This window comes from Orcinus orca, chromosome 6, assembly GCF_937001465.1.
Source record: "Orcinus orca chromosome 6, mOrcOrc1.1, whole genome shotgun sequence".
Classification (NCBI taxonomy): domain Eukaryota; kingdom Metazoa; phylum Chordata; class Mammalia; order Artiodactyla; family Delphinidae; genus Orcinus; species Orcinus orca.
The window spans coordinates 12,360,785-12,376,589 of NC_064564.1; the positions used below are offsets into that span (position 1 = coordinate 12,360,785).

The following is a 15,805-nucleotide window of genomic DNA, read 5'->3' on the forward strand; positions in this document are numbered from 1 at the left end:
GTTATTTAAGCATTTACCACAGCTGTTACAGTTAATGTTATTAGATGCTTTCTTTCCGGTCTTCTGTGAACACCAAGAATGTTTAGTGAACACCCGTATACTGGTATGTTTCGTCTTGAGGCTTGTGGGATACATTTCTAAATGTCAAAGTGCTGAGTCAAAGGGCATGCAGTTAGGAGAATTGAGAGAGTTTGGGTCATACCTACTACTGGGTATTCATCAGCGTTAGCGTCTGTTTTCTCTACACGTCTAACCCCAGCTGAAAACTTTCCAACCCTGCCACCTTTGCCAGTCTGAAAGATACATACCTCTTTGCTGAGCATCGTAAAGTATCTGTTGGCCTTCTATCGTTTTTTCTGTACATTTACTGTATATGTCCTCTGGCCATTTTTCTATTATGCTTTTTCTATTCTGATTTTTTGAGTCCTTTGCGTATTAGGGAAACAGAACCCTAAGTATTTGTAAGGACTGGTTTTTGTCCATTTGTCACTTTATATTTTGTTTTTTTCTAGAAGAGAGGCTTTATTTTCATGTAATCATTTTCCCCTTTAAGATTCTATTTTATGTCGATCTTAGGCATTCCTCACGCCAATGTTACATTTTTAAAAGTGCCCTTATTTTCTTCATACAACTTCTGTTCTTATTCAAGATCTTTGTTTCATGTAGCACTTTTTGTATAGTAAGGACTTGAGAGTAAAGATTGAGTCTTTTGGGGTTTTTTCCCCAAAATGCACAGCCAGTTGTGCAGGCACCATCCACCAAGATGTGCTGTTTCCTCCCTCGTAGGATGTGCTTCCAAATGGCCTGTTCAGTTGATGCAGCTCTTCCTGGGCTGGCGTCACCCAGGGTTTATCATACGTTTCCCACCCCAGACCTTCAGGCCTCCATCACTGTTCTTCTCCAGAACCGTCTGGCTATCTTCACACATGGATTCTTCCAAGTTAATTGTTGCTTAAGCAACAATTAAGTTAGGTTTTCCCTTGAATATAAATCACTGTGTGGAAGGCAGCATGTTCAGTGCTGTCACCTACGTCATCTTCATGTACCCCTCACAAAAACCTGTGACCCGAGGTGACCCAGTGACCCTGCTGTTCCAGCCCGAGGTCAGGGACAGGAGGTCCCAGCACGCGCACGCGCGCATACACACACACACACACTCTCTCACTCTCACTCGCTTACTGAGTGGGCATCTCACGAGGCCCTGCAGTGCCGTGGCGCCCAGGTCACATTTCTTGCTCTCATCAGAGCTTCTTGCCTAAGAGTGTGCCTCAGAGGCTGAGCTGGAAGTTGGCAGTCTCCTGACCTGCAGGCCAATCCAAGAGCTAAGGCCTTGGTGGTGATGGGATGGCTTCCCTTCTCGGGAGCCCTGTCTCTGAAACTGGAAGCAGAGCCCTTGGCTGACTGGAAAAGCCACGGACAGTTCCGGGAGACCTGTGCCACCGGCCAAACCAGCTGTTTCCCAGCTCTCGAGACGGCACGCGCGGGGCTGGAGGGGGGCTTGTGTTTGCTTGTTTGGTGTCCAGAACGTGGCTCATGAGCTCGATCTTCTCTCGCGTGTTTGTCATCCCACTGGTCTTCCACTTGAGACGTGATCACGGGGAAAGGCTGTTTGTTCCTTGGGAGCACAAACTTGGGAGAAGTCACAAACTTTGTTCCAGGAACCCATGGAGAGGCAGGTTGACCACAGTGGGGAGGGCACTGGATTCGACTTTGCCTGAAGGTCCGGGTTTGTCCATTTGTTTGGGATGGACTTGTTGAAACTGCTTGTCGCCTGGGCCCTGGGGTGGGTTCTGACAGATAGCAGAGCGGCCTCGGCCCCGACCTCCCAGCTCACGAGATAGTTGATCTACAAACCATGCAGTGACCATCATTTCAGACTGTGAGCCCTGCCCTGGCCCTGCAGCAGCTCTAGAGACCGGGTGACGTGGCGTCCTGCCAGCATCCAAGGAGGCCTCACGCACACAGCACAGCCCTTTCTTGGCTTTCTCTCTCGTGCATGCTCCCAGCCACCTGGAGGAGAAGCACACAGTCTGTCTGAGCCATTCAGGCCATTACAACAGAATGCTACAGACGGTGTCTTCCAAACAAACTTACTGCTCACAGTTCTGGAGACTGGGAGCCCCAGATCAGAGGCCAGCATCGGCCAGTGAGGACCCCCTGCCTGCTCAGACTTTCCCTGTGTCCTCACATGGAGGAAGGGGGGCCAGCGAGCTCTGTAGGAGCTCTTTTATATTAAGGGCACTAATCCCATTCATGAGGGCTCCACCCTCATCATTCCCCAAAGGCCCCACGTCCTAACACCATCACCTTGGGGGGTAGGATTTCAACTTGAATTTGGGGGCGTGGGACACAAACATGAGTCCATTTCACAGTCCTGCATGCTATGGGCAGGGGCTGGGACTTTGAGACAAGGCCTGAGAGCACATGGTCACCGAGGCTTGAAGGCTGTCTGCTGACACCTCAGTTCCAGAAGAGGAAACTGAGGAGCACAAGGGGGCAGGTGGTAGAGCCAGGACGGAATGGGATCCCTTTGACCACTGGGTTGTTTGTGGCCCCAGAACAGTGCTACCTGAGGTGACACCTTGTGTGTGTCAAGCACTTGAACTGAGGGAAGAAGCATCCTGATGTCTTGTGTCCTTTCCTTTCCAGGTTAATCTAGGATCCAGTTTCCAAAATGTGGCAGCTCCTGGCCACACTCAGCTGCCTGGTGGTGTTGACCAGTGCCTGGAGCAATGTGCATTTCCCGCCTCTGTCGGATGAGCTGGTCAACTTTGTTAACAAGCAGAACACTACGTGGAAGGTGGGCTGGGGGCCCCTTCTGTGTACTCTGACACCTGAGGGAGGGGCTGCAGCTGTGCCCCACGGGACAGTGTGTCCTAGACAGTTGATCTGATTCATAGACCTGGCCACTGAGGCCCACGCGCACCGCCCTGTCCCCTTCCCTGGTGTATGTGTTGTCCGTGTGTGAGAGTGTGTGAAGGTGCATGGGGGAAAACCAGCTCTGGAAGAGTTCACCACCGGGTAGACACTGTAACCCCACCGTGGTAGGTGTCACAGCCCATCAGTACCACCAACTCCGTGATTCTGCCCAGCCCTGAGGCCTGAGGCTACAGGAACAGAGGGATGAGGGATAAGCCATGTTCAGGGCATTGGAGGGTCTCTCGTGACGTCAGCAAGTGGTACAGCTTGGGGGAGATCCCCACTGGTCTGAGAGCTGCCCACTGCCCGTGCGGTCACTCTGGGCCGCTCCCCGCCTGCTCTGCAGATGCCTGTCTTAATCCATTCAGACGGCTGTAACAAAAGCGCAGAGGTCAGTGCCTGTAAACCGGAATGTGTTGCTTGCAGTTCTGGAGGCTGGAGGTCCAAGATCAGGGTGTTGGCACGGTCGGGTTCTGGCGGGGGGCCCTCTTCCGGGTTGCAGGTGGCTGACGTCTTGTGCCCTCACTTAGCCTGAGGGGTAAGCTAGCTCTCTGGAGTCGCCTTATAAAAGGGCACGATCCCATTCATGGGGGCTCCACCCTCATGACCTAAGCACCTCCAAAGGCCCCACTTCTTAACACCATCACGTTGGGGTTAGGTTGCAACATGAATTTTGGGGGGGGACACATTTGTTCTGTAGCAGTGCCCCAACCCCTTTGCTCTGCGGAGGTGGAGGGGCCCCCGGCCTTGTCAGGGCTTGTGTGGGTGGTGTGCGTGCTCCACCCCATCTCTGGAAACATCCCCACCCCGCTGCCGCCCCCTGTTGGTGGGTGACTGCTATGGGTGCGGCTGTCTTCCAGGCTGGACACAACTTCTACAACGTGGACCTGAGCTACGTGAAGAAGCTGTGTGGCACCTTCCTGGGCGGGCCCAAGCTGCCCCAGAGGTGAGTGCCCACTACTGGGGAGGACGCACAGCTACACCAGCACTGCTGCCATGGGAGCAGAGATGCTTGGCACAGAGGGAAGGGGGAGGCAAGAAGGCTTCCCTGGCATCTGTAGGCTTCACTGCCCCCAGAGCTGCAGGGACTCTGCCTGAGGTACAGGGGCTAGCCACCGATGCCAGAGTTTCCTACGGTGCTTCTCCAGGCGTCCCAGCCGCAGTGGGAAAGGCCCCAGGTCTGGGTCTCCAAGATCTGAATGGACCCAATCTTGAATAATTTAAGGAAAATCTAAGAAAAGCCATATGATCTGCTGTTAATGTTTTGTTTTTTTTTTTTTCTGGAAAAGTCTGCAGTTTCTATTTTCATGTAGATATTACTCTTGAAGGAAGTGTTAGAAAAACCTAACAGTGAGGATGGGATAGTTACGTTATGGGGACCATTACACAGTTGTGAAGGTATTTAAAAAATGATGAACCTGGGCAGATGTTTGATTCGGGGTCGGGTTGGGGAAGCAAGAGATACAATTATCTGGACCCTGTGGCGAAAACTCTTCAAAGATATCCATAAAATGGGTGTAGAAAGAAACGTACAGAAGAGTAAGTTACGTGGAGCAGTAGAACCTATTTTGTTTTAGAAATTCCAAGGGGGGAATTCCCTGGTGGTCCGGTGGTTAGGACTCCACTCTCTCACTGCTGAGGGCCCGGGTTCGATCCCTGGTTGGGGAACTAAGATCCTGCAAGCTGCACGGCACAGCCAAAAAAAAAAAAAAAATTGTGTTTAAATAAATAAAATTCCAAGGGGACACCCTTGCATACGCTCTCCTTTGCATGTCCTTGTGCCTGGCCCCTTCTAGGTGACCTTTGCGGGGATAGGAGAGTGGGTTCTAAGGTGACAGCTTGTGACAGAGACCTTCCTTTTTCCAGAGCTGCCTTTGCTGAGGGCATGATTCTGCCTGAAAGCTTCGATGCCCGGGAACAGTGGCCAAACTGCCCGACCATCAGAGAGATCAGAGACCAGGGTTCCTGCGGCTCCTGCTGGGTGAGTACCCTGCTGGCCGGGAGGGCTGGGGCCAGGGGACAGGTTGGGGTGGGAGAGACCGGGGGAGTTGAGGTTAGACCAGCTGTGACTAGGCAAGTCACAGAAGGTTCCCAAGTCTCAATCTCCACCAGTATAAAAACAAGAAGGATCCCTAAGGTCGTGAATCATTGCAGGACCAGGCGGAAGAATCAGTACATGCAGAATGCCCTGTACAGGGCGTGTCCCACGTATGGGTTGTGAAGCAGTTTTTATTTCTGTTTGACACACTGTCCCAGGCCATCAGCAAATACCATTAACTTTGAGGAAGCATCCCATCTGTATCAATGGCTACCTTAATTGTGTTTGTTTGGGTAAAATACACGACATAAATTTAACCATCTTAATCATTAAATGTACCACCCAGTGGCGTTGGGTCCATTCGGGTTGCTGTGCAGGTATCACCACCTCTGTCCACAGAGCCCTTCATTGTGCAAAACTGAGACTCTGTCCCCACGAAACACTAACTCCCATTCCCCTCTCCCCAACCCTCAACAACCACTCTTCTGCTTTCTGTCTCTTGTGGTTTTTTCTTTTTTTAAATCAGTGTATTCCAGGGTAACTCGCAGGGTGGGATTGGGAGGAGGGGTTGAGTGGGGACGGCAGTCCGGAAGCACGTGCAGTCACATTCTGCACTGCTGAGGAGCCCCTGGGACATTTTTTTTTTTTTTTTGCGGTACGCGGGCCTCTCACTGTTGTGGTCTCTCCCGTTGCGGAGCACAGGCTCCGGACGCGCAGGCTCAGCGGCCATGGCTCACGGGCCCAGCCGCTCCGCGGCATGTGGGATCTTCCCGGACCGGGGCATGAACCCGCGTCCCCTGCATCGGCAGGCGGACTCTCAACCACTGTGCCACCAGGGAAGCCCCTCCCTGGGACAGTTTTATAGCTCACCCAGGGTATGGGGGGGTAGGTAGGTGCTTGGAAAGGGAAAGTACATTCTTAAGATTCACGAATGGGTAACTGGTCTGTTTCGTGGGTACCAGGAATATGTCAGCGAAGGTTTTCATCATTGTTTGGGGACTAACAGAACATAGAGGCTACCAGGCCCTAGTGATTATTAAAATCTAGTAAATACTAAAACCTTTGATGACACAGAAGTGATTGACTGCACCGTGCATTCCTGGGTAGGGTCAGCAGAAGAATCGGAGGAACTGTAAGGGCCCAAGGGGGAATCGGTCATGCTAACAGCTCTGTGCTCCACCCCCTTTTTTTTTTTTTTTTTTTTTTTTTTGGTCTCTCACTATTTTAACTAGTCTGGGTACCTCATACCTAAGTAGATTCATACAGTATTCGTCCTTTGTACAAGCTATATTTTTATGTCAGAAACCAAAGACCGCATGTTTCAGCAGCGAACTGAATGCCCAGGTAGAGGTTTGGGGTGGACTTGTCTCTTGATTTAATGCCCAGCTTGAGTACCAGGCCCCTCCGCTGCCGTGGAGAGGGACCAGCGACCAGGAAGGCACGGGGTGCCTGACGTCGCCCCCCGGGGTGGAGGCTGGAGGGCCCGCAGTGCAGGATGGGGCTCAGTGTGCCGGTTCTTGCAGGCGTTCGGGGCGGTGGAAGCCATCTCTGACCGGCTCTGCATCCGCAGCAATGGACGTGTCAACGTGGAGGTGTCCGCTGAGGACATGCTGACCTGCTGTGGCGACGAGTGTGGGGAGGGGTGAGTCGGAGGCCCTCGAAGCCGCCCAGCAGACCTGCGGGTGGGCGCTGGCCGGGGGGCTCCCTGCGGGCGGGAGCACCGCTCCCTCAGGCGGGATGACGCCTCTGCTGAGACACGATGGGGACCCGGGGCGTCGGAAACCAGGCCGGCCGCGCAGAGCTGGGTGTGGGCCATGGGGGCCAGACACAGGTTCTCCGCACAGGCGGCTTAGCTTCTGGGTTTTGTCGTGCTAGTTCCCTTCCTGCTTGAGGAAATGTAGTGGTCTCTGGGGCCTGTCTCCTCTGTAATTAAGGGTGGTGGGCTCCCAGATAAGCCACGTTCGTAACCAGATCCTGTCTTCTGCCAACTCTGCCCTTGTTTCTGCAACAGTGGTTCTCAGATGCGGCTGCAGATTAGCAATACCTGGGAGTTTAAAAAAAAAATGCCCAGGTCTCACCCCACAGCAATGAAATGGGAATCCCTGGCATTGGTGTTCTGTAAGAGCCCCAGGGGATTCTAACGTACTGCCCTTCGAGAACCGCTGTCTAGACAGAAGACAGAGCCTGGTGTGGACGTGATTATGAAAGTACTTCCTGTCTTCTGGGGGCGAGTCCCTGCAAGAGGTGGCTGTCGGGAGGATGAATGGGGCATTTGGGGGTCTGGGAGAACTGTCACGCCAGTTGCCAAAGGCAGTGGTGGTGCACTGGGCTGTGGTCTGGGAGCAGCGAGAACCACTCTCACCATAAGTTTAACCAGTGGTTCTTTTCTCAGCTGTAATGGCGGCTTCCCCGCTGGAGCCTGGAACTTCTGGACGAAACAAGGCCTGGTGTCCGGGGGCCTCTATAACTCACATGTGGGTGAGTGTCTGCCCTCAGCCCCCGTCTGGCCAGATAGATTTTATATGCAGGAATAATAGTGGTCTCATTTTCCCCTATAAAGTAGAGGTTAAGGGTTGAGGGCAGGAATGCTGGGCTGAAAATCCAGGTCGAAAGACAAGGCAGCCTTGTGTATGGCAGTTAGCAACAGGAGGACAGGGTCAGTGCCGCAGACTTGAGGCTTCTGTTCCCGCGAGCCGTCGCCCCGATTCTTCACTCTGGCCTCGATGGGCCTCCTCCTGACACCCACCTTTGTCCTTGGCCCTCCAGGCTGCAGGCCCTACTCCATCCCCCCCTGCGAGCACCACGTGAACGGCTCCCGGCCCCCGTGCACGGGGGAGGGCGACACCCCCAAGTGCAGCAAGATCTGTGAGCCCGGCTACACCCCATCCTACAAAGAAGACAAGCACTTTGGTAAGCGGGGTGGGCGCCCCCAGTGCACTGGCCGGGGGAAGCCAAGGAGGGAAGACCAGGGCTTTGGGGTCTTAGGTCAGGAACACAGAATGGGGCCTATCTTACGGGAGGGAGCAGCACACTGCATTCTGCCCGTTTCCACCCTGAAGTCTGCGGGAATGGTGTCTTAGAACTCCAGCCTAGGAAGGAAGAGACCAAAGGTCTCATTTCATGGGGGAGTAGTCTGCCCTAGAATCCTTCTGGGTGCTGCCTGCCCTGTTTCCAGGGTCTCAGGCCCCGTGCGACCCTCTGTGGGAGGCGCCCTGCCTGACTTGGCCGGTCCCTTTGCAGGATGCAGTTCCTACAGCGTCTCCGGTAGCGAGAAGGAGATCATGGCGGAGATCTACAAAAACGGCCCAGTCGAGGGGGCCTTCTCCGTGTATTCGGACTTCCTGCTGTACAAGTCTGGTGGGTCTCGACCCCTGGTGGCAGCTGGAGGGGGAAGGAGGGCTGGGTTCCCGGCTGGCAGGACCTCCTGGGGGGAGGTGGGCCTCCAGGGGGAGGTGGGGCCACACGCCCCTGGCTGCTCCTTGGCTGGTGGTAGAGCTCTCCGCAGCGGAAACGCCAGCTCACATCTCTCCTTGGGGAGCCTTTCCATCCCCGCCTCCATTGCTTCCTCATCGCATTCACGTTGGCCTTGGCAGAGTCTAAGCGTCATGCCCAGCACCCAGTGGATGAGGAAAGAGGGAGCACCTTGCTGTGGGGATTCAAACGGCCGGGGACAGGATGGTCCCCGCCTGAGAGCTTAGAAATCCCCCATTCCAGACGAACAGTCTGTGCTGAGGGCTTCTGTCTCATTTTATATGCTGCTAGATCGAAAACTCCAAAGCTCTCCAATCTTATAGAAAGAAACCAAGGTGCTTGGCAAGAAAAATGATGATAAAGTTGGTAGTTCTTAACAGTCTCCACCAGTATTATATGAGAGGACGCATTTCCAATTCGACGAAGTGATTCACCAGTGAGGCGGTAGCCTGGGGGTCCTCAGAGCACCTGAGCCAGCATCTTTCTGGGTCATCAGCACTGCCGGCCCAGCTCCTCTCCCACAGCACCTCTGCAGGGTGTGCCCCAGAGCAGCAGTGAAACTAAGCCACGGAACCCTTTTGACACATCATTACGTGAAGTCACTGTATGTAACACAGTTAACTGTTGGTATTTTTATTAGAATTTACAATTTTAAAGAGAACCAACGAACACATTTGATTGGCCTCCATCTTAATATTTACCTCCTATAGTGTGTTAGGCTTTCAAAATAAGTAATTCCAAAATGTTGTGGGAACCCCTGGAGCCTTCTTGTGGAACGCCAGGGCTGGTCCTTTCCTCCGGCCCCGTCCGTCCTGCCCGGGGTGACCAGTGAGCTGGAGGGGTGCTGTGGCCGATGGGGCGGCTGCCCGGCCTGACCGCTGTCTCCTTTCCCAGGGGTGTACCAGCACGTCACAGGAGAGATGATGGGAGGCCACGCCATCCGCATCCTGGGCTGGGGAGTGGAGAACGGCACCCCCTACTGGCTGGTCGGCAACTCCTGGAACACCGACTGGGGTGACAATGGTGAGTGCAGCCCCTTCCTGCTGAGAGCAGGGCACAGCGGGCGTCCTGTCCTGCTCTGCCAGCTGCGCAGGTGCTGGGGAGCCGGGGCTTCCACGAGGGCAGCCTCTGATCCCGGGAGGGTGTGTGCTGGGCCTGGGTCCCCACGGCACCAGGTGCAGGGGCCGGATACGGGCTGAACGGAAGCCGGCAGAGCACCTTGTGGGCCGGCTGGTGACAGCTTTGGGGCTGGTTTGTGACTTCCGTTTCCCCGTTTTTCAGGGGTGGGTCTGGATATGTCGGCAAAAGCCAAGCACTCTCTAAAGGCGTCTTCTGCTCTCTAGGCTTCTTTAAAATCCTCAGAGGAGAGGATCACTGTGGAATCGAATCGGAAATTGTGGCTGGAATCCCATGCACTCGTCAGTACTAGAAGATGTAACTCCTGCGGGCCTGTCCGCCGGCCCTGGGGCAGTTTTTCCCTAAATACCGCCATTCAGACTGGGGATGAGATGCAGGGGTAGGAATGTCTGAGTTTTAGCCAGGGCCTGAAGGACTGGGTCAGGCCGAGCCTCATGTCTGCCATCCGCACTGTCTTCCAAGGAGACGCAGCCAAGGCCAGCCCAGCGGACGGGCTGCTGTCACGACGCAAGCACTTAGGCAAGTAAGCCTCTGCTGAAGCAGAGCGAGCCTCTGCTGTAGACCAGCTGTGTAGTGCCTGCTGCCCCCGCCTCTGCGTCACCAGGGAGCAGGACAGACCGGAAGGGTTTGTAGTTTCCCAAAGGAGTGGGGGCAGCCCTTTGGAGAAAGCCACGTTCTCCCAGGGCCCCTGCGTCTGTCGAGGTCTGCAGCGCTGCTAACCCTCACTGGTCTTGTCCTTGGCATGATTCTTAGGTTTTCTGTTGTGTGCTCCTCGGCTGATCAGGTGGATGAGAGTCTGCTGGTTGGAAGAGCTGTACTAGTGGTACGGATTGTCTCCTTCAAACTCAGTGGTTGAGATTTCTCTTACCTGCTGCTCTCTGATAGCCCTCTGATACCACAGTCTGGGGAGAAGCCGGCTTTTACTGTTTTGAAATCACTGCTTCACCCTGTTAATATAACAAAGAAAAGAATGACTGCCAATAAAATGCCTCTTCTTCAATGTGAAGTCTGCGTCCTGGTGGCATCTCGAAGATTGTTTGTCACTGTCTGTAGACGTTTAGCTGCTGTCTTTCCTCATGGATCTGGGTGCCCTTGAACCTCTAACCAGGGATATCTTGCCTGGGTTGAGTGGAACAAAATAAATACCTAAACTGCTGCAGCCATACCTTCAAACCACAGCACCTCCTCTCTTCTTACTTTCCTGTCATTCTCATCAAATCTACCACCTCACACTGCCCCAAGCCTCGATGAACTCTGTGCCTGCTTAATTAAAGAGGTAAGAACTCTTACCTCTTTTTTTATTTTACCAATCGCACACCAGCAGTGACCTGAGGGTTCCTGCAGGCGTGGTGTGCTGGTGGTGTAACCAGTCCTGCTGGAAGACCAGCTTCCCGGGTCGGGGCAGAGCCCGTGTGCAGTTATGAGCTCCTGCCTCTTGGGACGCTCGTTAAGAACTGCTGCTTTGCATCATCCTAATTACCCGTACACAACGGGAGGACCCCAGTTAGTTCTCCAGGGAACAGGAGACTGAATCTCCACCTCTACCCGCACCCTGGCCTGTCAATACCCCAAGTCATTTCCCTTCCACAACTGGGAGTGGAACCAGCTCTTTCCAGAAGCACAGGAGGTTTAACTTCTGATGTGCCCCAGAAATTAGGATCAGAACTACCTCAGATATGCTCTTGAACACCTGGTGAACATCACTGCAGGAAAAACTGGTGAAACTCATAGTACTTACAGAATGTTTAACAAGGGTTAAAGCTACAAATTCTTCATTGCAGTATCTGTACAATTTCAGCTAGGATACATTCATAAGCTCAGTGAAGTTCTAACATTTTCTACCCACTCCCAAACTGCGTTGAATAATTCTGTTTACTACTTTCTCCAATTTGCACCCCTTACCCACCTGCACCTCCATCCTCACCCGAATGCCAGCAGAGATACACTAAGTGAACCGAACTGGACCTCGGGGCATCTTCGTGCTTGGCCTGAGGAGTCTGTTAGAAAACAGAAAGCAATGTTTACGATTGGGATTGACGTCACTACTTCAGTACACACTACCCCACTACCACCACCTCATTGCCTCAGTTCAGTAGGTGGGAAGTTTTTCTTGGGTGCCCCCAAACAAGATGACAGTTGGAAGTGACAGTGCCTTTTCGTTCTTTACATGGAGAAGGGCATATTTTTGTTCAGATTTAGAAGGGTGAGCAAAGGTAGTCCAACCTTTCCCGTTCCTTTAATAGGCATCAGAAACTGTATTTGGGAGCCTCAGGAGTGGTCCATGGACCAACAGCATTGCCATCTCCGAGGTTCTTGCAAGAAATGCACAATTTGGGGACAGACCTGAATCTGCATCTGTAGTTAACCAAGACTCCAGGTGACACGTTCACTATGGTTTGAGGAACGCCTTAGAGCAGTGGTTCCCAAGCTGGTCTCCTGACCAGCAACATTTGTGTCACCAGGGAACTTGTTAAAAACAGGTTTAGGGGCACCTCCCCAGATCCACTGAGAAATCTAGCAATCTGGAACCTTCAAGCAGTTCACTAAAGTTTAAGAACCAGCCTTAGAGCTCTGTTTCCAAAACTAAGAATAACCTAGGGCTTCCCTGGTGGTTAAGAATCCGCCTGCCAATGCAGGGGACACAGGTTCGAGCCCTGGTCCGGGAAGATCCCACATGCCGCGGAATGGCTGGGCCCGTGCGCCACAACTGCTGAGCCTGCGCTCTACAGCCCGTGCCCTGCAACAAGAAGCCACCACAATGAGAAGCCTACACGCAGCAACGAAGACCCAATGCAGCCAAAATAAATTTTAAAAAAAAGAATAATCTAGAATGCCTGTTAATTAACAAATGTCTAGCCACCCCTCCTCCTCCCCCTACACCCGCGGCCACAGAGAAGGGGCTCAGTAGATAGAAGAGTGGCGCTTGCAGGTAGTTGTTTCCCAGGGCAGGGTGTGGGTGTGTGTGCAGGTCTCAGCTAGGGCTCCAGAGAAAGTTCCCCAAATGGGGTTAGGCTCTGTTAAGTTTCTTGATTTAAAGCCCTGGATTCAGATAGGTCAGATATTCCTCTGAGGAAATCTTAAAATCTCCCACTGTATGAGTCACGTAGACTATGCCAGGGATGCTGTACATTTAATTACTTACCTTAAAAGTGTGGAGTAGACGGTGGGGTTGCCAGATTAAGCAAGTAAAAATACAGGATGCCAGGGCTTCCCTGGTGGCGCAGTGGTTGAGAGTCCGCCTGCCGATGCAGGGGACACGGGTTCGTGCCCCGGTCCGGGAAGATCCCACATGCCGCGGAGCGGCTGGGCGCGTGAGCCATGGCCGCTGAGCCTGCGCATCCGGAGCCTGTACTCTGCAACGGGAGAGGCCACAACAGTGAGAGGCCCGCGTACCGCAAAAAGAAAAAAAAAAAAAAAATACAGGATGCCAAATCAGATTTGAATTTCAGAAGTCATTTTTTAGTATAAATATGTCCTGTGCAGTATTTGGGACATAATTATACTAAAAAACCATTTTATCCGAAATTCAAGTTTAACTGGGTATCCTGTATTATCTGGCAATTGCAGTAGAGAAAACATTTAGAAGGGAAATGTTCTTCCAAAGGAGTGGGCATGCGAGCTAAGACCTTTATAGCTTTACAGCTGGGAGGGACCTAAAAGATCATACAAACCACCAGAAGCTCAGAAAGCCCCACAGCTGAGCCAGGAGAGAAGCTTCCAACGCATCCACCTCAGACCAAGGCTCTTTCCAGCGGGTTGTCCCGTGTCCTACGTGAACTGCAGCAGAACTAATAGATTTCAACACACAAATCTTAACACCTACCTTGGAATCGCAAACCAAGTTTTGATGCTTAAATTACTCACTGCTGAGTCTGGCTTACAGCTGGGCTCTAAGTGGTAAGTGACTTTGGCTTCAATGTGGTGACTGGTTCATCCAGGACTGAGTCTCAAATGAACCAAAACAGTCCACGGTCAGGCGGCGGCCCACACGAGAAGAATCAGTGTGGGTACGTGTGTCACAGTGCAAACGCAACGTTACTGCTGGAACATAGCTCCTTCAGTGACTAAGTCACACACAGCTGCAGCAAAAGAGGACTGACAATACACTACACACCAAGAGCACAGCTTCAGGAAAGTACTGTAATGCCCTGCGACAGGGATTCTCGGCCCGAGGGGCTTTTTCAAACACCCCTCTGAGCTGAGACTCTCAGGGAGTCACTGGGTGGGCACAGCCCAAACCTCGGCGATGCTGGGGGGAAGAGGGAGGTGGACCACCATGCTGGGGGAACTGGGCTAAGTGCCACTTGGCTTTCAAGCCAATCACCCGAAAACATCTGCCTTTCTTGAGAAACAAACAGAAAAAACCCCCAAAGCTGAAAATACCGTCCGAATGCAATAAAACTTCTGAATGCAGCTAAGAGAATTAGCTAGAAGTAGAGCAGGCTGGTGGAGGTGATGCCCTTGCTCCCTTCCCAGCAGGCACAGCGCAGGGTGGGGAGGCCGGGTCCCTGCTTCCCAGTGGCAGCAGTGGCCACCGTCCCTCAACCAGTAACTCCAGCCTGGAGTTCCGTACCTGCCACGCTCATCCAGGCTTCAAGTGAACTGCCCTTGACAAATGCCAAGTAATTCAGTTCTTTATTATAAAAGTCTCAAAAACATCAGCCTTAACTGGAAACCAACCTGCTACGATGGGACCAAAGGCAATCCTGAAACCTAAACTTTTAAATGAGGAAATAATGCTAACCCCACCCAGAAGTTACTTCCTAGCCTTCACGTGCAGAAGACAGTCTGCATCCTTAGGAAACAGGGGAATATTCCTAGAACTCTAAACATTCACATCTACTACATTCAAGTCCACTGAAGAAAACAAAAGGATGAGAAAAACAGGAACAGAACAAAGAAAATGCACTTCACTTTCTACTAGGATAGGTATTCAAAGGTTGCTTCAAATTAAATACATTTAATTCTAGCCCGTATTCACATTAAGTATGATCTCTCTGCAGGCCTGGATGCAGCCCTGACTGTGACCCACAGCAGTGGACGCTCAGCCCTCAGTCACCCCGCCCAGGTGGGCACAGGTGAACACAGGTGGCCAAGGCTGAAGTGTCCTTTCCCTTTAATCTTATCTTCACCACATGTCACAGTTTCTAAAGTTCTAGGCCCACAGAGTTCCTTGAGGAATTAAAGCAGGAGGGAAAAAAGGGGGGAAGCCCACATCCATCCCTGAAGAGAAGGTCAGTCCATTCCCCAGGGTGTTCTGTCTCCCGACCAAGCCCAGTCAGCGTTCTCCGGTCTGAACATAGTCCTCTGTGACCTGGGACAGGGTGCTCAGATACTGCCAGCTCAGGGCCGCCAGGAGCATGACAAACGACAGGTAAATGGGTGAGTAGTGGCTCCGAGAGATGAGCTGACAGTTGGGAAGATTCTGTGACCTGATCGTGGAGATGATCTGCCTTGTTTTAGTAGAACATGGGTCGGAGTTGGGGATTCTGTGATAAATCTGTGGAAGAAAGAGAAGAAAATAGTTAAGTCCTAGGAACTTTATAAACATCTGCGTTCACTTCTTACCACAACCTGAAACAGGTAGGCATTTTATGCCCATTTTACCAATGAGAAAAACTGAGGCTCAGAGAACACAAAAGCAATAACCCAAAGTCACTCCACTAATAAGGCAGGATGTCAGCGGGGCCTGTGTGATCCCACGGGCCATCCCGGAGCAGCAGGGTGGCCCCCAAGAGCCCCACCCTCGGAACCTCGCAGAGCCAGTGACATCCACGTTGCTCGCTGAGGCTACAGCAGAGCCACACGGAGGAGGAAACACACTGCACAGACCGGGCACGGGCACTCAGGAGAACGCGACGGACTCTGAGGTGTGCGCAGCAGGCGGGAACAAAGCAGGGCCCCCGAGAGTCACCCTGGAGGCCTCCCCGTCCCTGCACACCCTCCCCTCCGAAAGCTCCAGAATCCGCGCTGAACCCAGGCCTGTAAACACTGCTCCCGCTTAGGTCAGGCCCTCCCACCGGGGCTTCCAAATCGAGCTCCTGCCTCTGTGCTCGAACCCTGAAGCCACTCACCTGCCCCACCACGCTGTCACCAAAGAGACACACAACCCCTTGGGCGTGACAGCCTCGGGGGTTCCCTATCCCCTCAGGCCGCGCGAGGCCTGAGCTCCCGAGCGTGCACCTGGCCCTGCCCAGGCCCCCGCGCATGCCAGCAACAGCTGCCGGTGATCGTCTTCCG

At 52.9% G+C, this 15,805-nt stretch overlaps 2 protein-coding genes and 1 long non-coding RNA gene across 7 annotated transcripts in view; 1 reads left to right on the forward strand and 2 right to left on the reverse strand.

Annotated features, from left to right (window-relative positions):
- The window catches only part of CTSB (cathepsin B), a 29,017-nt gene extending 18,446 nt beyond the window's left edge, over window positions 1-10,571 (forward strand). The window contains exons 2-10 of one of the 2 annotated variants that reach the window (XM_004278692.4): window positions 2,650-2,800; window positions 3,780-3,865; window positions 4,786-4,900; window positions 6,481-6,599; window positions 7,350-7,435; window positions 7,724-7,867; window positions 8,198-8,314; window positions 9,323-9,451; window positions 9,772-10,571. In XM_004278692.4, coding sequence (XP_004278740.1) covers window positions 2,675-2,800; window positions 3,780-3,865; window positions 4,786-4,900; window positions 6,481-6,599; window positions 7,350-7,435; window positions 7,724-7,867; window positions 8,198-8,314; window positions 9,323-9,451; window positions 9,772-9,857 — 1,008 coding nt within the window. In that variant the 5' untranslated portion in view covers window positions 2,650-2,674 and the 3' untranslated portion in view covers window positions 9,858-10,571. Of the gene's footprint in view, window positions 1-2,649; window positions 2,801-3,779; window positions 3,866-4,785; window positions 4,901-6,480; window positions 6,600-7,349; window positions 7,436-7,723; window positions 7,868-8,197; window positions 8,315-9,322; window positions 9,452-9,771 lie in introns of those variants that run through there. The other variant, XM_033403621.2, reaches the window with a different exon arrangement.
- LOC117196160 (uncharacterized) lies at window positions 9,041-12,701 on the reverse strand. The gene is made up of 2 exons (XR_007478018.1): window positions 11,478-12,701; window positions 9,041-10,512 (listed from the first exon to the last, which is right to left on the reverse strand). It is a non-coding gene; the product is annotated as an uncharacterized LOC117196160 (long non-coding RNA).
- A 1,480-nt stretch (window positions 12,702-14,181) lies between these two features.
- Window positions 14,182-15,805, reverse strand: part of FDFT1 (farnesyl-diphosphate farnesyltransferase 1) — a 43,888-nt gene continuing 42,264 nt past the window's right edge. For all 4 annotated transcript variants that reach the window (XM_049711245.1, XM_004278693.4, XM_033403622.2 and 1 more), the window contains one exon: window positions 14,182-15,065. In XM_049711245.1, coding sequence (XP_049567202.1) covers window positions 14,844-15,065 — 222 coding nt within the window. In that variant the 3' untranslated portion in view covers window positions 14,182-14,843. The remainder of the gene's footprint in view (window positions 15,066-15,805) is intronic.